This window comes from Argopecten irradians, chromosome 5, assembly GCF_041381155.1.
Source record: "Argopecten irradians isolate NY chromosome 5, Ai_NY, whole genome shotgun sequence".
Taxonomy (NCBI): Eukaryota; Metazoa; Mollusca; class Bivalvia; order Pectinida; family Pectinidae; genus Argopecten; species Argopecten irradians.
The window spans coordinates 5642061-5667593 of NC_091138.1; the positions used below are offsets into that span (position 1 = coordinate 5642061).

Consider the following 25533-nt stretch of genomic DNA (forward strand, 5'->3'; position numbering starts at 1 on the left):
ATCCCAAATTGAAGATGGCTACCATAATACAATATCTAATTGTCTATAGGACTATATATATTGCAAAGGTAGACAGATGATCGTTAAGGCCTTTGGACCTCTTGTTTTATAATTAAACTACAATCCTAAATCAGTTCTATCAACTTTATTGTATGTTATTATTGTGATAAATGTATTATAAATATCATTTTTAAAGAACAAAGCCAAAAAATGTTACATATTAACTTATTTCATAAATCAAAGTACCGGTACACTACTTCCTCCACAACTTTCAGCATTAAATCAGCAGACATCATAAAAATAATATATTGCACATATTCCTAGGCAAATGTTGATACATGAAGAAATAATAATAATCCAGGTGGAAGATGTATACTGTATCAAACACACATTTTTGAGTGACGGTTTGTTTAGACTGGGGTCTGGTTGTAGTAATGACTCTATATCTCAGACTTATACAGACTAAGACTGGGGTCTGGTTGTAGTAATAACTCTATATCTCAGACTTATACAGACTAAGACTGGGGTCTGGTTGTAGTAATAACTCTATATCTCAGACTTATACAGACTAAGACTGGGGTCTGGTTGTAGTAATAACTCTATATCTCAGACTTATACAGACTAAGACTGGGGTCTGGTTGTAGTAATAACTCTATATATCAGACTTATACAGACTAAGACTGGGGTCTGGTTGTAGTAATAACTCTATATCTCAGACTTATACAGACTAAGACTGGGGTCTGGTTGTAGTAATAACTCTATATCTCAGACTTATACAGACTAAGACTGGGGTCTGGTTGTAGTAATAACTCTATATCTCAGACTTATACAGACTAAGACTGGGGTCTGGTTGTAGTAATAACTCTATATCTCAGACTTATACAGACTAAGACTGGGGTCTGGTTGTAGTAATAACTCTATATCTCAGACTTATACAGACTAAGACTGGGGTCTGGTTGTAGTAATAACTCTATATCTCAGACTTATACAGAGTAAGACTGGGGTCTGGTTGTAGTAATAACTCTATATCTCAGACTTATACAGACTAAGACTGGGTCTGGTTGTATAACACTTATATCTCAGACTTATACAGACTAAGACTGGGGTCTGGTTGTAGTAATAACTCTATATCTCAGACTTATACAGACTAAGACTGGGGTCCGGTTGTAGTAATATCTATACTCAGACTTATACAGAAGTAAGACTGGGGTCCGGTTGTAGTAATAACTCTATATCTCAGACTTATACAGACTAAGACTGGGGTCTGGTTGTAGTAATAACTCTATATCTCAGACTTATACAGACTAAGACTGGGGTCTGGTTGTAGTAATAACTCTATATCTCAGACTTATACAGACTAAGACTGGGGTCTGGTTGTAGTAATAACTCTATATCTCAGACTTATACAGACTAAGACTGGGGTCTGGTTGTAGTAATAACTCTATATCTCAGACTTATACAGAGTAAGACTGGGGTCGGTTGTAGTAATAACTCTATATCTCAGACTTATACAGACTAAGACTGGGGTCTGGTTGTAGTAATAACTCTATATCTCAGACTTATACAGACTAAGACTGGGGTCTGGTTGTAGTAATAACTCTATATCTCAGACTTATACAGAGTAAGACTGGGGTCCGGTTGTAGTAATAACTCTATATCTCAGACTTATACAGACTAAGACTGGGGTCTGGTTGTAGTAATAACTCTATATCTCAGACTTATACAGACTAAGACTGGGGTCTGGTTGTTGTAATAAATCTATATCTTGTCCTGTGCTTGCATTAACGTCCTTGACTTCAAACTGTGATCCCAAAGTGTCACACTTAGAAGCACCGGTACCGGCTATTAAAGACTTTGCTGTATCTCTATCAAGTAAACTGCTGTTTGATAACTTCTCCATAATCCTAATGATCTGAAAATTAACCAAAACACAAGTTTAAATGCATGAATGGTTATCAGGCTTTAAATTTTGTTTTTAGAATTACACTTATAATGAATTATCTCCCTTTTAACAATAATAAAACAAGATGGCTGATGCCCATTGGTCTTGCTCCAAAATTATCAAATTTTAAAATATTTTATTTGTGTGACCTTGGAATTAAGATCAATTCTCTAGGACTATCTCTATAAATCTTTAATCACTTAACTAAAATATTTAATGTAAACCCTAACAAACCTTATTTGCCTTTGATGCTATCGGTCCTCTACAGTTGCCCACCAACCAGATGAGATTATCTGTACATGTCCGAATCATTCTGTCCACATTGATTAAGTCTGTAGTTAACAGATTCTCCACCAGTAACAGGGACCTCTGCAAGGTTATCGTTCTCAATTTAGTATGTATAAACATTAATGGGTTTTTCATTGAGTAATCATGCTTTTTCAATAAACTTAAACATTATACATTTGATAAAACTACACAATTGACCATTCATACAAATTAGCTGGTAAATAACTGCAATCACCGGTAAATCAGATTTGTATTTCCTCCAGGAAGATTTGCTGCTTAATTATTTGTAATATTCAGTTGGAATTAAATACATTTAGTGTTCTCAGAATATTTTCAGATCTTTTGAATTATTTGTAATCATGACTTTAGCCCCTTATTTTCACAGTGATTTAAAACTACTTACATATTCAGGATGTTGAAATTTTGTGATCTAGAATTTTATGATACTTATTCCACTTTACTTGTGTTCGAAACAATATTGCAACATTTTTTTTGTGGTTTCCTAATACCACACAAAATTTACCACATGTGAAAATCAGTTGGTTTACAGTAACAAAACAATGGTACTCGGTAACGTTTTAGTGAACAGAACTGGTTTCACAGTAACACTTACCATTGTATGGTTATTAACTCCAGATTTAAGTCGCCGATTCAATAGTTCAATAATTTTAAAGCAACTTAATTGGTGACAGCTGTTTATAAAAGCTTTAATCTCTGTCCTTGTAAGTAGAAATGCTTGACCATTGTCCACTGTACTGGTCACTAGATTTTCTTCTCCACTCCAGTCTTCTAGTGTTATACCATCCAACCTACAAAAAGTACAGAAATTTAATGAATAGAAATTATATACAATCACATGTTAATAATAATCATTTATAGTAATGTCAATTCTTTCAAAAAGATTTTAAAATATAGAGTATTTGGTTATGTGTGCTCAAAAGTAAACTACATAAATTGTCTCCCCTTTTTCGGACTATTAATTCTTTTGTTGAAATTACCAACCATAAGAAAAAATCAGCCTCAACTCAGGAAGCTTCTTGAATATGTCTCTCATTTATCTTTGACATTGCCAGATAATTAGAAAATATTCATTTTACTGTAATAATAACTTTTCCCCCACTTATAATCATCATTATTATTTAATTCTTTCAAATGACCTGCACATAGCATTTATCAAATATTACCTGCTATCTAACATATCGTTACTTTCTGTACTTTTCTTGCCGGAGGAGTGGCTGTGTGCTGGGTAACATTCGTCATCACTGTCGTCCCAACCACCACCTGCCTTCCCTGGAATGTGTTTCCGTAAAGGTTCTGCTGCATTAAGGCAAAGATAAAAGCCATTAGAATCTATAGCATGAAACACTTTGTTAGGATCAAATATTCAATGATATAAATCTTATTGTTACATACCTTCATACTTTTATCATACAACTGGTTATAATACTCCCATGGATCTACTTATTTAACACACATAAATTATGTACTTCCCTTTAATCCCCTCAAATAATTGCAAAATACATGTGCATGTAGTTTAAGATCTGGATGAAGTAAATAAAAAAAATCCTTGGATGGCCTGGCATTCAGCTGATGTGTTGATTGATACATAATAGTCTATCTATACCTTCTAGTTATCTGTCTTTAATCTATAAACTATGCAGCCTCAAAGAGTAATGGTTTTCTATATAGTTGGGTAACAATATCATGTATTGTTTATACCAGATGTACCTGGGTGAGATTGAACTTCACGTTTTTTGAAGGGAACAACAAGTGGGGGTATATCAGCTGGATAGTTTGTTGGTGGTTTGTATCCTCCAACATTCTGTACTGTCTTTAACAGCTCCCTCTGGCGGTCAGCTGGCTGCTCACTCATTTTCTCAGTCAGTTTGTATACATTGTCCATCAGGCTGTCCCCAAGAGTATCTTTGAACATACACAAATAACTCTTTCATGTATAAATTTAAACGGGGAAAACTATTTTTTTCAGGGCAGGACTTTCTCATGTTATATTTTAATTTTGTTGCTGGAAATCATTTTGAACGAACTTTAGATTCTCTTTTAAAATGGTCTATTTAATGACATTAAAATAATTTGGAAATAAAATCCCATTTAAACATCTTTATAAATATAAGTTACTTTTTTGCACAGCTGGAAAATTTCCAAATCCTTCCAATTTTCCTTTCTGAGATCTAGATGAACCAATACTGTCTGTCAACAGAAACAACATATACAAGAAAAATGACTTCATCTATCAATCATGATAAATACAAAACATAATCCAAATAATCAATACCAAATATAATATATGTTGGCTACTGATTTATTTTTTATTTGGCAAGACATTGGTCTGATAATGATATAAACTTCACAGTTATGTATTTATTGATTTCTATGGTGTTACTTTGGCTCTGAATTTTGGTCCCTTCAGCTGAAGAGCCGTGAGAACAGCATGAAGTTAAATATTATTTAAAGAAGAATTCTGTTACTACATAAACACCTGTTTTAATCTGCCTGGGTGGCTCTCCTTCCTGATTGGCCTCAAACATTTCTGTATCAAACAAAACTTCTGACAGCTCCTGTAACCAGATATTGATCACCTACATGTAGGTCATGTTTTAATTTTTTATTCTAATTATAAAGAGTAGCTATTTGCTGCCCAATTGGTGTGTTGGGTTGTAAAGATATCAAGACTTGTTGGCTACCTATACAGTACTGGTTATCTTTACTTACATCCACACAAAGTACTTAAATAATCTTTCATTACATAAACCAATGATATCTGTTGTAAAAGTATTGTTGTAATTCATGTGTGTTGCAAGACAAAAAAATGGCTATCTGCATGTACATTACATTTTAGTACCTGATTTTAAGATGTATCAACTCTCCTATTTAATTGCCACAATGAAAATCTATCCACATACATTATACTATGAAGTATACTGTAACTGTTATTCAGCAATTTGAGCTTGATCTAACAAAAGATCATGAGTTATTGTACAGAAACAAGATTTCTTCTTGCAGTAAAGGGCCTCCATCTTTGATCTTTGGACTAGAAAAGATCTCCATGCTATAAAGTCTGGTTAACAATTATACATTGCAAACTTAATAGTCAAGAGTTGTTTCTTAGAAACCTTGGTGTGGACAACAAATAGTTACAAACAATGATACCTATACATGTATATTGAAGAGATCACAAAAGTGACAATATGATTTACCTGAGCAACTTTGCGGACCATGAGAAAGGGAACATTTCCATGTAGAGGATCAGGCGGACCACTAAATTCTGATAAAAGAAAACATTCTGTTTAAGTATTGCGTTGTGTACATTAGGGTGAATTTAAAGCTTGATTTAGAGTAATTTATATACACAATTTATTTAAAGATACTCCACCGCCGACACAGCATAAACAATACTCACCATTTTGACAATAATTGGTGTTTAATCGTGTATATATGTGTCTAATTAACACAAAAAAATAATATAAAAAAAAATTATTTTGCTTTTGATGCATGTGCAATCACTACTTTATTTCATATAGGACATAGTGCCAGGGATTTTTTTTGGTATGCAATTAATTATTTTTAATATTTTTATCTTGAAGTAAAATTAGAAGCTCATACTTTTTAATGGTGTAAAGTAAGTAACTTTTGTTACTTAAGAAAAATACTAAAATGTCTGCTCCTGTTTTTCATTGAGAAAAAATACCATTTGTCAGCCGTGGAGCATCTTTAAAACAAGTCAATGACATGTCTAAAATTGAAAAAATAAAAAGTCAGAGAGCAATATATCAATATAAATTTGACACCAGCTTTGTTCAAAAATTCTTTTTAGAAGCATAAAACTTCGACATATATAAATTAATTCGGTTTTGTCACTTACTGGTGGCCGCAGTAATACCGCCTGAATTTTTCAATAAACCAAATCTAAAGTTTCTGTGGCCGTTTTCTAGTATGTATTTCATCACTTTCATCACCTTCAAAAATAAGATACATATACTGTATCAATGAACATACATATATATTAATGGTATCTAGACATTATAGAAAATGCATACGTTCTGTAGATTGAGCGAGAATCTACATAATTTTCATCAAACATTTGGCTTTATTTTTTTTACGCTTTTTATAAACAAACAAAGTATAATTAGGTTGATATAAATAAACTGTTTTATCATAAATCATAATAAAATAAACAACCTTTAGTTTTATGTGACATGAGTCCTTTGCCAGTCTGTCAACAAGAAACTCCAGAGTACTTTCACAGTATCCATCAGATTCATATGTGATTTCTGGTTATTATCATTAAGAGATTTAAAAGTACACAGTTCTCTATTTGATTGTATCAGAAAGTATGATGTATATTTCCATAGATTAAACAATTTCAATCACAAAAGAGATCCATGTTACCAGTATTGGAATGAATTCAGACTACGTAGTCCCTTCAATGATTACAGTAAAACATGGTTATAACGAACCTCTAGGGACATTTTAACAAAATCACTTTGTTGTAAGCAAAGTTCTTTATATAAAGTGTACATTGTATATATATATATACTACAAACATCCAGTCGTTGTAACAGAGTGTTTAAAATGTCTCTACATATTACCACAAGCCCTCCACCTATATGGGTCAAGAGTTTGAATCCCACGTGGGGCAGCTGCCAGGTACTGACTGCTGGTCAGTGGGTTTTCTCCCAGTACTCTGGCTCTCCTCCACCAACAAATCTGGCACATCTTTACATGGCCTTGGCTGTTAATACGACGTTAAACTAATAAAACCCAATAACATCTTATAGGAACATTCTTGGGGAATAAAAATTACTGTGATACATGCAACTATGAATTTTGGTGAAAGCGTGTTTGCTATTAAAGTGTTGTACTGTGCATTCAAAAGCATATATATGCACATATCTTTTAATATATGTACACATGTACACATGACAGCTTAGATAGGTCTACCTAAATGGATTTCAAACAGCTAGGGTCATGCAATGATGCATCAGGTTTAATTTAATAGTGGAGGAATTCAGAGTACACAGAGAAAAAGCACAACCAGTAGTCTAGGCCTGGTAACTGCCCAATATAGTAAGTTTTTTTAGTAACATGCCAGGACCTCTTAACCACATTTTTTAAATGGACTGTATCAAATTCATGAGTAAAGGATACTGCAAATTTCTTGGTAAAGATAGCCAGGTATTGGTTTGTCGTCATCAGAAGTTGCCTTCAATATTGTGCTTATCTGAAAGTATACAAAGAAGTAAAACAAAAGTAAAACCTGAAATGTATATAATGTACCACAACATGTTAACAGAATTATTACAAAAAAAAGTAAACATAATAAAAAAAATGTAAATAAAATAAATAGAAAACCATGCAACCTAAAGATGCTCCACCGCCGACAGAGCATAAACAATATTTATTATTTGAACAATAGTGTTAAATTGTGTATATATATCTCAAATGAACACAAAAAATAATATAAAATGATTTCTTTCGCCTTTGATGCATGCGCAATCAGTTCTTCATTCCATATAGGATATAGTGCCATGGAATTTTTTCGGGATGCAATTAATTGTTTTTCATAATTTTAACTTGAAGTCAAATTAAAAGCTCAAACTTTTCAGTGGTGGTAACGGTATAAAGTAAGTAACTCTTCTAACTTAAGAAAAATACTTAATCGTCTGCTCCTGTTTTTGATAGTGAAAAAAATACCATTTGTCAGCGGTGGAGCATCTTTAATTGTACTGTGTACTGTATGGACAATAAAAGTTGTGTCATCAACATGATAACATCTTTATAGTGGGAACCCCTGGCTACAAGAGCCAAAGCTAGAGTTACCATGCCACACAAATTCATAAATAAGCATGTGGATATCGACCCATCACAACATATAACATCAGGCGACAGGAGAACAAGAGGGACACACAGATTAAATCAGATACCATCTAGCAAAAACCTCTACAATTTTTCATTTTCCCTCGTACCATCATCGAGTGGAACTCACTACCAACATCCCTAGCCCAGGAGCCTGTACTGGACAAGTTCAGGACAATCCTGGCTAGACACAACCTTCCATAATAATATACACGGCCTGTTTTTATCTATCTAATATATAAAAAACCATATATTCGCTCAATATTCGCTCAGTTGACATCATTGGTAAGCTAAGACTAGCTTGTGGAGATGTATTAAAGTTTCTTCAAACAATGACATTGTGTACTCCTAACGCGTACTATGCACTTCCGGTTGCTTAAAATAATGTATTATAATACAGTCATTTCATTAATGTTGAAATCCTTTTCCGTTGTTAGGGGAACAGGAGATATATATATACACAATGTTACTTAATCTCATAGTAATGAGATACCGACACATATATGTAAGTGCCAGACACTGATAAAAACACTGATTAAAAAGTTTCCATGGGTTTAGAATATTCACAGGGTTTGCTGTCCGTTCCTGTGAGTAATTTTTTCACCCCGATTTATACAATTTTGTCAGAAAGATGGTTGAAATTTTGCTGGGTGGTTTTTCCAGTACTTATTGAGTCTTGACTTGAAGGTGTTTAGAGATGGTGAACACACCACTTCCTCTGGTAGAGAATTCCAGATGTTGATAACTCTGTTGCTGAAGAAGTGGCCTGATTTTCCCAGTCTGAATTGCCTTTTATATAGTTTTCTGGAGTGCCCCCTTGTTGAAGTTCGTCCAATTTCATCGAATAGTGACTCAACGTTCAGTATGTCCAAATGATTTAGAATTTTGTAGGTTTGGATGATATCTGCACGCTCTCTACGATATTGAAGTGTTGGTAGACTTAGACTCTTTAAGCGATCTTGGTAGGATAGATGTTTTAAACACGGTATCCTTTTTGTTGCTCGTCTTTGTACATTTTCAATGACGGTCATGTCTCTGACCAGGTGTGGTGAGGATACTGGTGTTGCGTATTCCACAATTGGACGAATAAGTGATTTATACAGTGCCAGGAACATTTGAGGGCTCATATATGAGAATGATCTAAACATTTAACCGATGATTTTGTTGGCCTTTGAGCTTGACGAGTTGGCATGAATTGAGAACTGCAGGTTTTGGTCAATGTTCACTCCTAAGTCCTTTTCCGACTCTACTTTTTGTACTGGTGTTGCGATGCCATCTTGACTAATAGTATAAACATGGTTTCCTTGAGATCTGCCTATCTCCAGGTATTTACATTTGGATGTATTAAGTTTCATTAGCCAGATCTGTGTCCATCTACACATTTGGTCTATGTTGTGCTGCAGGTTTTGTCTATCATCCATATTGTTGATTTTGGAGTATAACTTTGTGTCGTCAGCAAAAAGTTTAATTGTACAGTTTAGCATGTCTGGCATGTCATTGACATAGATCAAGAAGAGGATTGGTCCTAGTACACTCCCCTGCGGTACTCCACTTGTAACTGGATGGGGTTCTGATGTTGCTCCATTTACCGTTACTCGTTGTGTCATGTTGTCGAGAAAGGCTTTGATCCATCCCAACAGTTCACCGTTGGTTCCGTACTGGTTTTAATTTATGGAGGAGGAATTTGTGCGAGACTTTGTCGAAAGCCTTGCTAAAGTCCAGATAAATGACATCAACACTTTTTCCTGAATCTATGCTTCTGGTCCAGTTTTCCATGGATTCTAGTAACTGAGTGACACACGATTTTCCAGATCTGAAGCCATGTTGATGAGGAGTAAATAGGTTGTTGATATCCATATAAGCTACAATTTCATCCCTCACTATCCGTTGCATGATTTTTGATGGGACTGATGTTAGGCTAATTGGTCTGTAATTGCTAGGATCGTTTTTTGCTCCCTTTTTGAATAATTGAGTGACTATGGCTTCTTTCCATGCTGATGATAATTTACAGTTTTGTAGGGACTTCTTAAAGATAATTTTCAAAGGTCCTTTTAGTTCTTCTGCTGCTTCGGTTATAAACTTTGGGTGAATGTTGTCAGGGCCAGGAGACTTGTTTGGGTTAATATTCTTAATGGCTTTTAGTACCTTTTCTTCTGTAATATCTATGTTGACTATGTCGTCTTGTTGATGTCTTCGGGGAAAGGGAGGTAATTCGACATCTTGGTCTTTGACAAATACACTTGCAAAGTAGTTGTTTAATGTATCAGCTGTTTCCTTGTTGTTGGTTGATAGTTCGCCATTTGGTTTTTTTATTTCTCCTATGGTTGATTTAACTCTGGATTTGGATTTGACATGAGACCAGAATAGTTTTGGGTTTGTTTTGATCTTCCCGGCAAGGTCCTTTTCGTAGTTGTATTTCGAGGATCAAATTTGTTTTGTAGCAATGTTTTCTGGCAGATTTGTAAAGTATGAAGTTATCTTCTGTCTTACAATGTAAGTATTTAATCCAGCGACAGATGGCTGACTTGGCCTCGTGACTCAATTCACGGTTTTGAGGTTTGTTGGTGTTTTCTCCCCTTACTCACTGGTATAAATTTCTCTATAATGTTGTTAAAATGAACAGTAAGGGAATTCCAAGCTACATCAACATCTTGGATTGAGTCTAAGCGATGACAGTCTATCTTGGCTAGGTTACTTTTTATCTCTGTGTACTGACCCTTGAAGAAATTTCGATGAGTTGAAGTTTGGTACTCTAGAGGTGTTTCCTTGTAACAATAAAGTCTAAACTGGAGACTTAGATGGTCACTTTTCCCCAGTCCTGATTCATAGGATATGTCTCGTATCATTTCTTCTTCGTTGGTAAAAATGAGGTCTAAAGTAGATGGAGTCTGATTTACTCGGTAACGTGTTGGACTAGTTACGTGTTGGATCAGGAAATTGTCACGTGTTGCTTCTAGGAATTTTGTTGCTGGGTTATTTAGGCCTGACAGTGATAATCTGGTTTTTCCAATCAATCTCCTTGTAATTAAAGTCACCGAGTAGCAATATGTGTGAGTAGCATTTTGTGTTTCCCAGACTGTCTATCAACTCGTTCAGATGTTTATTGTTGTCCTCTGGGCTGTTTGGGCTTCTATACACACAGCATATCAAAAGTTCATCTTTTTCGTTTAGTTTTACAGAGATTGTAGTATATTCTTGAAAAGGTATGTGCTGATCAGTTTTTTCAGTATTCAGTGTATCTCTGGTGTAGATTACTACTCCTCTGTGATTGACTGTTGAGATATTAGTTGTGTAGTTTCTCAGATGGTAGGAATCCTCGTCGAGATGAAGGCTTGTATGTTTTGGAAAAATTTCAGTTAAACTGATGATATCTGGCTTGTCATTTTCAATAATTTCTAATAGCTCCAATTTTTTGTCTGATGATAAGGTGTCAACATTTGAATAGAAGATTTTGATGTATTGCCTGTTGATTCTGATGGAAGTGTCTTGATTTGGTAAGGCGTTAAAATAGTTAAAACCTGAATCCTATGTTCTATCCACCACAGGTGATGTAGGTTGTTCTGGTGAGGGACTACACGATAGACGTGAATCAGAGTAGATTATGGTAGAGTCTTCATTGTTTGTGTCATCCATAATGGTGTTGTAGTGGTATGCACTGTTATTCTGCATGCTTGATGCACTTTCATTTATTATTGGACTCAGTGGGAGTTGCATCTGTTGTTTTTCTTTTTGCTGGGTTACCCCAGGTCGTTGCCGTTCCATATTTGGACTGGTGATACTCTGTGGATTTGCCCGTGGGGCATTTATGTTTGAGACTTGGGGAGTTCGGCCAGGATTTTTGGCAGGCATTTTCAGCGAACTTGAGTCGGAGCATTCCCCAAACATCAGGTTACTACTGAATGTCCTGCCAAAATTTTCTATGTGAGGAACGATATGGCCCAAGTCGGAGCATTCCCCAAACATCGGGTTACATCTCGTCCTACGTAGAGCTGATTCTGTTGTATCTTCTTTTACTGAAGTTTGGTCACCCCGGTCTTGTAGTGCTTTTTTATCTTTTCTTTCCCTCCTTTGTTCTTGTGTTAGGTCCCGTGTTAAGATTACACGGATTAGATTTTCTGGTACGGAGTCTTTTATTTGACGTGCCTTCTCAAGCAGTGATTTTCTCTGTTTTTTGTGTTCTAGGACAGCAACAAGTGGTCTGTTTTGTCCCTGTTTTCTTTTTCCCATCCGAAACTGGGCAACAATAGCGAGGTCGTCTGTTCCTAGTGATGAGGCAATAGTCTGTATTGTTCTTTCATCTTTCCGTTTGTTGTCCAGTGGGTCTTGACTGGTTTGCTCTGGAACGTTAAATAGGATGATGTTATTACTTTTGTTTTTCCTGTCCTCAAGTTCCTTATGCCTGGCATCTACCAAAGAAGTTACATTTGTTGCTAGGGTTGTCTGGATGTCGTGCTTGGCCTTGGTGATTTCGTTATGTACCAGCTGCGGAGTTTCTACTTCCAGTTTATTTACTCTCAAGTCTATTTCTTTTAAACGTTTTTTCGTTGGTAATCATCAATTTCCTCATTGAGTCATCAATGTTTTGTAATGTTGGTTGAATTCTTTTACACGACTTACAGTGGTATGAAGTACCTACTGTTTTATTACCTGCTAGGTGAGTGTAAACTTCTTTAGGGATTCCAGTACAGACTTGACAGAAAAATAGACCACAACAATCACATTCAATATGGTTTGTGTCATTTCTCAGTTGTATGTCACACTTTCCACAATACTTTGATCCTGAGTAATCTCTTCTTCTCTTGTTGATATTAGATAGGTTATCATCTTCACCACTACTGTACTCCATTTTGATAGTATTTACAAACTGTGTGTTGTGGGAATGAAATCAGAGTAGTTAGTTCGTAACAGTTTAATGTGTTCATACACAGTGAGTTTTCACCAGTGTTACTATGAACCTCCTTAGCCAATGTTTAGCTAACATATCACCTGGGTGAACTCCATCTTTAAGTAGGTTGTATGAGATTTTCTTAGATGTATTGTTCCTGTTGTGTTTTCAAGATGTACACATATCTTCAGGGAATTTAGGAGCATGAATTTCGAGTGACCTGTTTAGGTCTCGAATGATGTTGTTGAGTTCATCAATAGTCCCTTCTAGTTTTTTTGTATTACATTTGAATACTTCGCTGGCGTTGTGACCTTTCAGACAATTCCAAATTTCGATCGAATAATAGAGGCACTCCAGAAACACTATATGAAGGTTGTTTCCATAACGCTGACCGATTTGTGTTAACCTTTCGTATTGTTCAACGATGGATTGAGGTGTGACTCTGTCGTTTATGTCGATAAACCGATCAACTTTCCTTGTCAAATCACAAGTCCCTGTCCATATGGCCAATAAAATGGATCCATATCTTCTAATCCAGGAGTCTATATTTTCAATCACAAAATTGATGATGTATCGCGAACCTTTCCCTGGTTTAATGTACCAAACTATGTAGTTTCTCTCATCGCTGGAGGCCTGCTCACATAATTATCTCCCTTTACTGTCCGATACAATAATCAATTTACGTGATGTGCTCCCCAAATCTATAAGATCTCGTTCAGTTCTTTCCAGATATTTGGATAGTCTTTGAACACTCATTTATAAACAGTGTAGTTAGCTACATATACTCACAAAGTATTGGTATCCTCACTGACTTTTCGCCATATCAAAATCGGTGAGTAGATCGCACCTCCAACGTCCAACACATACTTACACATTTAACGCTTAAGCGTATCAGTTAAGTTACATTTTTGCTAACCGAATAGCTTCAGCATGACATGCCTGATAGTTCTGTTAACTATTTAACCTATTTTCCGAAGATTTCTCACTAAAAATTTCCAATATTTTCAATATATAATATATTGATGCCACCTCCCCCTCCCAGGGACAAATGCACTAAAACCTTTGAGTCTGTCCCTTAAATTGGAGGAAGAAGAAGAAGAAGAAGTAGTTCTTTGACTTACCAGCGTGCTAAACACTTATGATGTAGCTGTTGAGACACTGATCATGAGTAAGTTCGTGGTGTTTGACAAAGCAGATTACTTTTAAAGTTAATTGACATGAAACTAACATAGTCAAAAATCATGTGCTAACAACTGGAGACTAATACTAAGAACCCGTCACTAGAATTACTGAAAATTGTTTGGTTTTTATCGGGTATTTTATGTAAATAACGAATAAATAGGAACTCACCTTATTGAAGACACAAATGACATGTCGAAGTATTGAAAGTACTATAATCCTCGAGATAGAAGGCTAAATTTTCGACTTAATACTGGGTTGATTGAGCACACAAATCACGCTATGGTTTACATGTATATATAAAGTTTTTTCTGACATTAAATCTAAGTAAAAATATATTCTTGTGAATTTTTGGATAAGTCAGCTTTTGTATTATGTCTGCTATGATTTTTTCCCAGGTGTTTTCGTTTTCAATATATATATCCTCCTACCCACCTTAATATTTCACTTATGTACCAAATGGGAGCTATCAAAACGTTTTCCTGGAGGATTTTCTTATTCTGTTTTGAGCTTAACATATGCAACGATTTTAGGACATCACAACAGATATGATAGTTGACAGTTAGTAAATAAATATTTGCCATTTTTGATTTTTTTTTAAACATTTTTTTATGAGGAAATTACAGGGGCAGAAAAAGGATCATTCAGGGTAGGAAAAAATCCTACTATTCCTTCAGTAAAGATTTTAGTCTGATAAGCTTTTTGTCAAAGATAAGTTTTGACATTTCATGGAGATTCACACTAAATAACAATACCTAGAAATTCAAATATTTCCTTTCTCTACTGTAACTTAAGTTTAGGGAAAAATGAGTCTCCATTATATTTCTTGCTTCCAATACAAATTCCTTGAGTTTTATCAACATTGATCACTTTACTGTTCAGTTACCTGATTGATATTTGTAGAGATTTCTCGGAACCATCTAGTATAAGTGAGGTATCTTCAGCATACTAGGATAACAAAATTGGGCAATGTTCAACATTTACACTTTCACATATTTATTATGTTATAGGCAATAACTTCAGTGCAAAACATGAAAAAATATGGCGCGATTGAATCCCCTGACGGTAACCCCTCCTACTACATATTTATCCTATTAGAAAGTATCAGATGCAATGTTATAAAAATGTTCTAAAAGGATATACGTCTCCCAAATTACATGCAATCAACTTCTTTGACGTAGAGACAAGTCTTTGAGAACATCTTCAATAACAAAGCCAGAATATCATAAAGGGGACACATCTTGTGTATTTCTTTTTCGTCGTTATCTTTCATTCATCATATTATGGGAGTGTAAGAAAGTGCAATTGTTACTTAAAGGTTTTGAAATATTATTGTAAGGCTTAGCTTTCGTCACATCGTCACATGCATCAAAAAATGCGTAAGGCATAAACAAACAAGAATTTTACAGTGTATAAATTCTGTGTTGTAACTAATGTTTAGAAGACATCATACATGTTTTTCTGTCCATTTGAATGGTTTTTACAGCTGGATTTATCAAACCGAATGGTTTTTAATAGATTAGTGAAGAACAAATAGCATGTCAATTTTTTTGTCCTTATAGCACATGTAACTTAAATAAGAAATATCTCATTTTTGCACTCTTGGATGATAGTTATAGAGTGGACAATGAAATCATTATAATTATAAAGCAATGCATTTACAGAATGATATGTTTACAACTTTACATAGTACATCAAGCATGCAATTCAAAAACAAATTTAAATAAAAGATGACAAGGTAAACTTAAATATGAAAATGAATGAAGAAAATGGGGAAAACTAATCAACCAAAAGTTCATATTGTCACGCATATATGTTATTAACCTTTTAAATCCATTTTTACCCTCCAGGTCTCTAGTTTTTTATAGATTAAAACAAAAAATGAAGGAAACTTTAAAAACTGTAAAACAACAATTTATACAGCAAATATTGGCCTAACAACAAAGCAACATAAGTACATGTAAACATTGGGTAACATTAACATCGCTTTATTGTTATGATGTAACTGTAAAATGAGCCTTCCAATTTTATCTCCACACAAAGTTATTACCTTGCTGTATATATCAGTCATCACCTTTAATTGATTGTCATATATAGTGCCGGCCTCATCAGCTTTCGCGTTATCGGTACACCCTCGGATAGTGCAGATGTACGGATGTTCCACGATTAATAACTGAGTCAGGTGCACATCATTGACACAAGGGATAGGAATAACAATAATGGGCAGTCGTGGAATGAAATACAAATTAGAAGCGCCTTTCATTACATGATTTATGATTTTCATTTCATGTATTAGCTAGAGTTTACTAAAACGATATTGAAGTTTTTGATGGAGTCCTTTGACAAACACTTGAAGATTTATCTTTCTATCTGTGCATCTCTTATATCTCAATGTTTTATTTTGTGTGTGTGTAGGTGTGTGTGTGAGGGTGTATATGTGTGTGTGGGAGTGGGTTGCGGCAAGTTGTATAATTTTCTATCTTTTGTTAAAGAAATACATGAAATTACATCCATGCGTGACGAATAGTACATTTCTCTCTCGTTAAAAATTAAAAAAAGATAAAATATTTGCTTAAGATATTCTTTATTTGACAATAATTACAGTGAAACAATGCAATGCCCCACTGCATAGAGAGATTTAAAATAAGTGCAAATAGGGCAAGGTACCGTGCACCGAAACAGGATATGAGTAGCATAATACATGTCTGACCCAGGGACATTTGCTATTCTTGGAAAACCGTGCTATTTTGATAGGGTATTGAGGATTGCTGCTGGTTTTATTTTTAAACTTTATCTAAAAGGGGGCTTTCAGTTTGTTTTATGAGTGTCGTACATATATGAACAGCTCATTGATATTTTTGCATGGAATAATGTCTCGTTCGTAGGCCTAGCGAACAATTCAATTTACATGAAAGGGGTATTTTCCCACTGCAGTTCTACTGTCTGAAATGAAAAATATATACATATTTAGTGTTTCCCTGTAGATTAAAATTTGATGCTTAACATTGCATTAATAAAATCTCAAGATGTGGAAACTGAAACATACAAAAACAAATAAAATAAAAAGTAAGGATATACACCATGTTGATACCTAGACGACATTGTTCATCGAATCACTTAGAGCTGAAACAAATTAAGTAAGTAGATTGTTACTATCACGTGTTTAGAAGAGTTGTGCACAGGAAAATGTTGGTGTACTTAAATATTGGATTTCAAAACCGAACTTTATTTTCATTGTTTTATTTCAGTTTGAAAAGCAAATATTCAAAATTGACATTTAAATAAATACATGTAGTCACAACCATACAAACTATACATTGAATCTTTTGATTAAGTAACCTTGTATAAATCTTTTTATCTCAAATTTTAATGGCATCATTCTTTTTTTATTTCTTTGAGAAGCTTTGTATAACATAACCAAGTTCGTATTCCATGGGGATCTCTATTCATAATAAAATCATTTCAAAGTCATTTTAGGACTTCTCTTAAATTGTTACCATTTTCGCGTGTTACTGCTATAACCTCCAGTTGACATTCCTCTTTTTTTCTAACTGTTTTACTACACATTTTTTTTAAATTTTGATACACACCTATTTCATAGTGATTCACAACTAAAAAATTCTGTGCCAAAGAGCTGAACAAAAAGAGATTCTGAAGTATTGGTTATAAAACAGTCGTGGCCTGCAAAATAATGTACATTGTTAAGAAAATACTATTATTCCGATCATTCATTAGCCAGGTAGGGCTTATTAGATTGATATCTACAATTAAATTAAAAAAAAAGAAATGACAAGAAATCCACATGAATTTGATCAGAAATCATCCAGAATATGAACTTTAAAAATTAATGTGAAATTCAGGCCGATTTCAAGTGAAATTAAGGTTAGATTTTAAGCTCGTTTCGGGTCAATTTCAGGTAAGAATTTTAACCAAATTCTGGTTAATTTCTGGTCAATTTCTGTGTATTAGTTTTATAGTAACTGTTGCGATTTTGTGATTAATTTGAGTTGTACTATGTTTTAAAAATTAGTTCTACTTTAAAGTACATGTACGTTTAAGCGTGAACTGAAATTTATTCATTATCTTATGTGAAAAGACAAAAATAATAACAGTAAAAAAGCGACAGAAAGAGAGATTATATGGAATATCAAATGATGATGAAAATAATGAGGATGTAACATTTTGTGAGTGAGAACATTTATGTACGTATTCTTAACACCAGTTTATGCCTTAATGGAAGAAAGTGAGACTTCAGGAATGAAATAATGCATGTTACGTGACATTTGATTCCTAATTTTCCCAGGAATAGAATAATTACCAGACTTCTATTGACTTGATAATTTTGTTTGAAAAACGTTATAACATCGACAAATAGTGTGTGGTTTATTAAGAAATATTGTATTTGTATTTTGTTACAAAAACTACTACATTTTATAAAGTTTGAAACGTGTGATATTTTCATTTATCTTTAAAGTCAAACATATTCGTCTGCGCTCTTAAATGATCATCACGAGTGTTAATTTCATATGAAATTCTACAAATAGAGTCTTACAAGATTTCATTTTGAGATTTCATCAGATATCATATTAAAAATTTGAAATACATTCTATCACATAACTACTACACACTACATTTTGAAGACATTCTACGTCAAAATGTGTTGCAGAAAAATCCAATATAGGCATCCATTTTGCCTCGCCGTCTTCGAATACTGATGTCGAGTCATTATTTTCTGACGTCACTTCATTGTTTTTGCCATGCCGTAACAATGAATTTACTGCCCAGCACAGTCAATGAAATTCGTCCCAGATTATATTATGCGACACCACCAAAATAAATCATCTACATCATACTTTCAGGTGATAATCAAACCTGAACAGTAAAGCTATACGTGTATAACGAACACACGTCCATCAAATTCGATATCCAAGTTTCGGTAAACCTTCTATCCTTTACATCAACGGAAAGCTGGTTTACCAGAACAGCGAATCACGGAGTGATTTTATTGTTCCCCAGAGGTTCCTTGTAACCGTGTTTTATTATTCATACTGAGTTAAAGATGCTCCACCGCTGACAAATGATCAAAAACAGGAGCAGACGATTTAGTATTTTTCTTCAGTTACAAAAGTTACTTACTTTACACCATTACCACCATTGAAAAATTTTGAGCTTCTAATTTTACTTCAAGTTAAAAATATGAAAAATAATTAATCGCATTTGACAATTAAACACGTAATTTCTGTCAGCACTGAACTATTAAAAGGTATAAAGATTATAGATAAAATGTCGAGAGCTTGAAGTTATCTAGAAAACTATGAATAATATTGTGTAATTTCTCGACAGTTTTTCAGTATTTGAAAAAAATCACGAGTTTAATTGACGAGTACCCTTTTCACGCATACAGCTGTATTGATGCATTACACTGTACACCATGTGACTAACTGATACCTATACGTTTATTCACAGATGGCTTAAGTAATTGATTTTAGACGTCAGTATGTATTTGTTAATATCTTTAACATATATTAACATGACCAACAACGCATTTAGAAACAGGTTATACCTTAAAAAACGAATTTATTCGTTCCATCAATTAATTCCAATGGCACTATAAAATACCACTACATTCACATTTATTGTAAGCTTATTCAGCTGACACCATAAAATACCACCACATGAACACTTATTGTGAGCTTATTCAGCTGGCAACACCATAAAATACCACCACATTCACATTTATTGGCAACTTATTACGCTGGCATCATAAAATACCACCACAGTCACATTTATTGTGAGCTTATTCAGCTGGCAACACCATAAAATACCACCACATTCACATTTATTGGCAACTTATTCAGCTGACACCATAAAATACCACCACATGAACAGTTATTGTGAGCTTATTGAACTGCAATAATAATCGCTCAGTTTTATTCGGTTGCGATTGTATTGAAATATTATGATGTGTTTGCCGCAGATGCTCCATCGCCGACAGAGCATAAACGATATTCATCATTTAACAATAATTGGTGTTTTATCGTGTATGAATATGTCTAAATGTCTAAAAAAAACGCAAAAAATATAGGGTAATTTATTTTGCTGTTGGTGCATGCGTAATAGGTAATTGAACATTTTGATTATACCTGTTTTATTTTTATGGTTATTGCCACAAAAATGACTTCTGGTTAAACTGTTGTTAATTATACTTTTTTAAAAAATGTGATTTGGAAAATAATAGTTTTGTACTACGGGACATCATTGATATCAATGGAATCTTTCTACTTCATCTGACGAAATAGTCCAAACATGTGATAAAAGTAAAATGCCTATAACTGAAAAGCATTTTATTTGTCTGTCTATATCTGTCTATGTTTCGATAGTCCTGATTATAATTTACAGAACAAGCAATTTACATTGTAACCCTATGAAAGAATCTTTCCGTTTCAATAAGGTCAAATAGATTATACGTTTCTTTTTTGATCTTCCGTCCTTTTTATTGAATCTTTAGAATACATATTTTTTAAATTTAATTCCAACAGTGATTAAAAGGATTAGGTTTTTAAACCGCCAGTAATGTAACTTTGGACATTCTTAAAGATGCTACTCGACAGTAGAACAAGAACTGATGTTTAATCATGTATATATGTATGTCTAATGAACAGAACAATACATATTAAATTCATCTTGCTGTTAATGCATGTGTAATCAGTACTTCATTATATATAGGACATAATACCAATGTCTTTTGTCGGGACACAATTAATTATTTTAAATATTTTTTTCTTGAAATGAAATGGCAATATTGTGAAGCAAGTAAGTTTTGTAACTGAAGAAAATACTAAATCGTCTGCTCCTGTTTTCGATACCATTTGTCAGCGATGTAACATCTTTAAAAATACCAAAACAACTAGCTTATTTAAAAGGAGAAATTCGGTTATTGCTAAATCGTTTTACATTACGCATCAACAGCAGATTTGGTTCAATGGGAGGTCTGGAGTAGCCGGATGGCATTTGCTGTATTTCCTTGTCCTACGTAAACATGTCTCTGACTCATCTTAAAATCACATTTAAATAAAGATTTCAAAAAACATTTTCTTAAAAAGAGGACATGTATAAAAATCATAAAAAAGTCATCAGTTGCAATGTGTGACTTCACACTAGGTAAACCTATATTCTATAAAAAAAACATATGAATTATAATTTAACAATCAGTATGCAAAAAGGAAAGAATTGCATTACAAAATCACTTTAATACAATTAAATAAACAAGCAATCCTAAACTAAGATACCAAAATAATATACGCTTGTAAGCTTTGCCTTCTTTTTGATGTAGACAAAGTGATTTTTATTGTAAATAATCCGTTACTTTAAAGCAAGACGATGAAGAACACCCTCCTTTTAAAGTGCCAATACACATGTTAGTTTGAAGAGAGGCTTGGATAGGGCGAAATGAGGTTGGAATAGTAAATTTGCTTTTGTTGGTGACTTTAATGCCAAAACACAATGTAATAATGATTATATACAGCCTGATGATACTCTTATTGATGTTTTAGATATCAATTCTAATGATGAACTCTATAAATACTTTTATGATCTACAAAATCTAAGTGATGCTGGTATTTCGTTACAGAGAACAAGTCAGTGTAAAGGAAGACTTAATAGTTTTGGATATAAACTTCTAGAGTTTTGTAAAAATAATAATATATTCATTGCTAATGGTCGGATTGGGAAAGACAGATTTATTGGAAAAGTTACATGTAACGAAACTAGCGTGATTGACTATCTACTACTTTCATCTGATTGTTTCAAGCACATATCTAACTTCGAAGTATTTGATTTTGACCCCTTATTTTCGGATGTTCACTGTAGACTTGAATTTTGCGTCTCTAACAAAATGGATATAGCTAGAACAAACAGAGAAGATATAGAGAACTCTTCAGCAAATAAGTATATAAAATGGAATAATGAAAAATTAATGGCTTATGTTAACCATATCGAAGAAGATGCGTTTGGTAGTCTTCAAGATATCATTGGAAAACTGGACAGGTTAGTAGTTAAGCCGAATGAGCTAGTCACCGCTTCTGAAATAGACAATGTTGTAAATGATTTAGGTATATTATTCAAAAATTCGGCGAAGCATATTTTTGGCGAAAAGAAAACATCCCACCATTCATTTAGATGTAAAAAAAGAAATAAACCTTGGTTCACTAATGAATGTCATCTTAAAAGAATTTTATTTCACCAGGCTAAAAGATGTTATAATCAAGATAAAACCTCGACAAACAAGACTACCCTTAAGAATACTTGTAAAGAATACAGAAAAACTCTGAATAAATTTTATAGAATTCACCAAGAGAAAATGGAAAGGGAATTACGAAACGTATCCAAATCAGAGCCCAGAACATTTTGGAATATCCTCAATAAAATTGACGGAACTAGTAAACAAAATATTATTGATAAATCCATAGAAGATTTGTATGATTATTTCAAAAATTTAAGCAAGGGAGATAACTCTAATAATAGCTTTGATGGCGAAATTGTTGATGGGATATTTGATGATTTATTAAATAACGAAATTACTGAGGACGAAATAACTTGTTCTATTGCCGGTAATAATAATAAGGCTCCAGGTCATGATGGAATTCTAAATGAATACTTAAAATCCACCGCAGAAATTCTTATGCCATTATATTGTAAGATATTTAACATCATATTTGATACGGGCTTCATTCCAAGCTCATGGAAAATAGGGGTTATAAAACCTATATATAAGCGTAAAGGGGATCCTAACAATTTAGATAATTATAGAGCAATAAGTCTTGTTTCTTATCTCGGTAAAGTTTTTACATCCATATTAAATTGTAGACTAAACAAAATGGCTGATGAAATAAACTTGATAACTTCTGTCCAGGCAGTATTCAGGAAAAACCATTCTACAACTGATAATATTTTTATTCTACATGTTCTAACTTCTATCTATTTCTCACTTAGTTAAAAACTGTTCTGTTCGTTTGTTGATTTTAGAAAAGCTTTTGATTCAGTTTGGAGACTCGGTTTATGGCAAAAAGTTCAAAGAAGCAATATAACAGGGAAAATGTTTAAAGCAATTATTAATCTATATGAAAATACAAAATCCTGTGTCAAAAATGGAAATGATGTATCTGATATGTTTACTTGCAACGTCGGTGTAAAGCAAGGAGAAAATTTGTCACCCTTCTTATTTGCTATTTTTCTTAATGATATTGAAACTTTTTTTGAAGAGCATGGTGTCAACTGTTTGAAGAATGTAAAAGATTTAGGTAATACTATTGGAATGTATATTAAACTATTTGTAATTCTTTATGCAGATGATACAGTTATAATGGCTGAAATAGCTAACGATCTACAGTCAGCCTTAAATAAATTTGAAATATTGTGAAAATTGGAAACTTGAAGTAAACACAAATAAGACAAAAATTGTTATTTTTTCAAAGAGGAAGTCTCGAACTCGTCCTCATTTCACATTATTTAACAAAGAGATTGAAATTGTAGATTCGTTTTCTTATCTAGGAATATTGATGAATTACAATGGGAGTTTTCATAAAACGAAATTGAAACTGTTGGAACAGTCAAGAAAAGCTATGTTTGCTGTTTACAGGAAAATAAGAAACATCTCTCTTCCTATTGATCTCCAGTTAAAAGTATATGATTCCCTTGTTTTACCAATATTGATGTACTCAGTAGAAGTATGGGGTCACGAAAATATTACAGCTATAGAAAAGCTTCATTTACAGTTTTGTAAACGTATACTCGGCGTTAGGAAAAGTACGTGTAATTACATGGTATATGGTGAATTAGGGAGATTCCCTCACTATATAGAGGTTAAAAACAGAATTATTATGTTCTGGCATAAATTGATTACTACTGATAATCTTTCAAGTAATATATATAAGTTGATGTTAAACTTGCAAACAAATAATATCATGGAATTCAAATGGATGCAAAATGTTAAAAACATTTTTGAAGAAACTGGTTTGAATTATATATGGGACTTCCAGAATGTATGTACATATAATAGAGAATATTTGAAATCTATCGTAAAACAAAGATTACAAGATCAATTTGTACAAAAATGGTTTAATGATATAGAGAATTCATCAAGAGGTCGTACTTATTCTATTTTTAAAAGCAATTTTGAATTTGAAAAGTATCTTGTGAAACTAAAGCCAATAGATAGACAAATCATCATAAAATTCAGAACCTCGAACATGCACTTACCTATAGAAACTGGAAGATGGACCGGGACCCCTGAAGTAAATAGAACTTGTAATCTATGTTTTACTGATATTGGAAACGAATATCATTATTTGTTTCAATGCAGTAATGAAATGGTGAAACGTTTACGAGAAATGTATATACCAAGTTACTATTATAGAAACCATAGTGTTATCAAAATGAAAGGCCTGTTTACTATATGTAACATTACTGTTCTGACAAATATATGTAAGTTTTTGAAAAAATTTGAAAAACTATTGATTGAGCATGTACATCACTAATACATATTGTAATGCACTGTTGCGCTATGGGCCCAATATACTTGTATGTTTATATTATGTATAGTGACCTCCTGTTACATACTTGTATGTCTGAGAGTGAAATAAAATCTGAATCTGATAGGGCACAAATAATTAAATTGCCCTCGGTCATATTTATTGTTTCTGAGATACAGCCTGTGTCTCTGTATTATGTAATTGCTAAAACACCATGTACCTTATACACTATGTGTTGGTGATCCAAAAGTTTAGATTTGAATTTGTTGTCGAAATTATAATCTGTTGATGATTATCACGTATGTACAATTGGTAGCCATGTATACATCCAGGTATTCAAACTGTTAATTGAGAAGTTGATTGTGATCCTTTCAGGATGCCTGGCGGACCATCACTCCGTCACTTAAAGATACTTTCTCGCGGACGTGGATGTGGCGGCCGAATGGCGTAATTAAGGCGCTGGTATGTTTGACTAAGCGATTGGGTGCTGTAGATCGTGAGTTGGAGGCCAGGGTTCATACAATAGTATTCCTTCGTGTCACTTGTGTTTCTGAGATATTACAATGTATATATTTACTAAAACACCAGATATCAGCATGGGTCATACAATAGTATTCCTTCGTGTCACTTGCGTTTCTGAGATATTACAATGAGATATTTACTAAAACACAAGATATCATATACCCTACATATGTATGTGTTGTTGATCCACATTTAAATCTGATATTCCTGTCACATTTGCATTCCGTTGATGATGATATAACGTCATTGGAATTTTTTGAATTACTGTAATAATTTTCAATGAAGAAACTACAAAAATGTCAAGCACTCAAGTT

General features: G+C 33.5%; 1 protein-coding gene and 1 long non-coding RNA gene across 3 annotated transcripts in view; both read right to left on the reverse strand.

Annotated features, from left to right (window-relative positions):
- Positions 1-209: 209 nt before the first annotated feature.
- LOC138322722 (uncharacterized) lies at positions 210-1181 on the reverse strand. The gene is made up of 2 exons (XR_011208462.1): positions 1073-1181; positions 210-1023 (listed from the first exon to the last, which is right to left on the reverse strand). It is a non-coding gene; the product is annotated as an uncharacterized lncRNA (long non-coding RNA).
- A 22-nt stretch (positions 1182-1203) lies between these two features.
- Positions 1204-25533, reverse strand: part of LOC138322723 (AP-4 complex accessory subunit Tepsin-like) — a 34934-nt gene continuing 10604 nt past the window's right edge. Inside the window, exons 2-12 of one of the 2 annotated variants that reach the window (XM_069266778.1) lie at positions 7397-7469; positions 6428-6519; positions 6111-6204; positions 5446-5513; positions 4728-4806; positions 4367-4438; positions 3959-4153; positions 3415-3544; positions 2844-3039; positions 2177-2311; positions 1204-1912 (exon numbers count right to left, since the gene is read on the reverse strand). In XM_069266778.1, coding sequence (XP_069122879.1) covers positions 1706-1912; positions 2177-2311; positions 2844-3039; positions 3415-3544; positions 3959-4153; positions 4367-4438; positions 4728-4806; positions 5446-5513; positions 6111-6201 — 1173 coding nt within the window. In that variant the 5' untranslated portion in view covers positions 6202-6204; positions 6428-6519; positions 7397-7469 and the 3' untranslated portion in view covers positions 1204-1705. Of the gene's footprint in view, positions 1913-2176; positions 2312-2843; positions 3040-3414; positions 3548-3958; positions 4154-4366; positions 4439-4727; positions 4807-5445; positions 5514-6110; positions 6205-6427; positions 6520-7396; positions 7470-25533 lie in introns of both variants that reach the window. The other variant, XM_069266777.1, reaches the window with a different exon arrangement.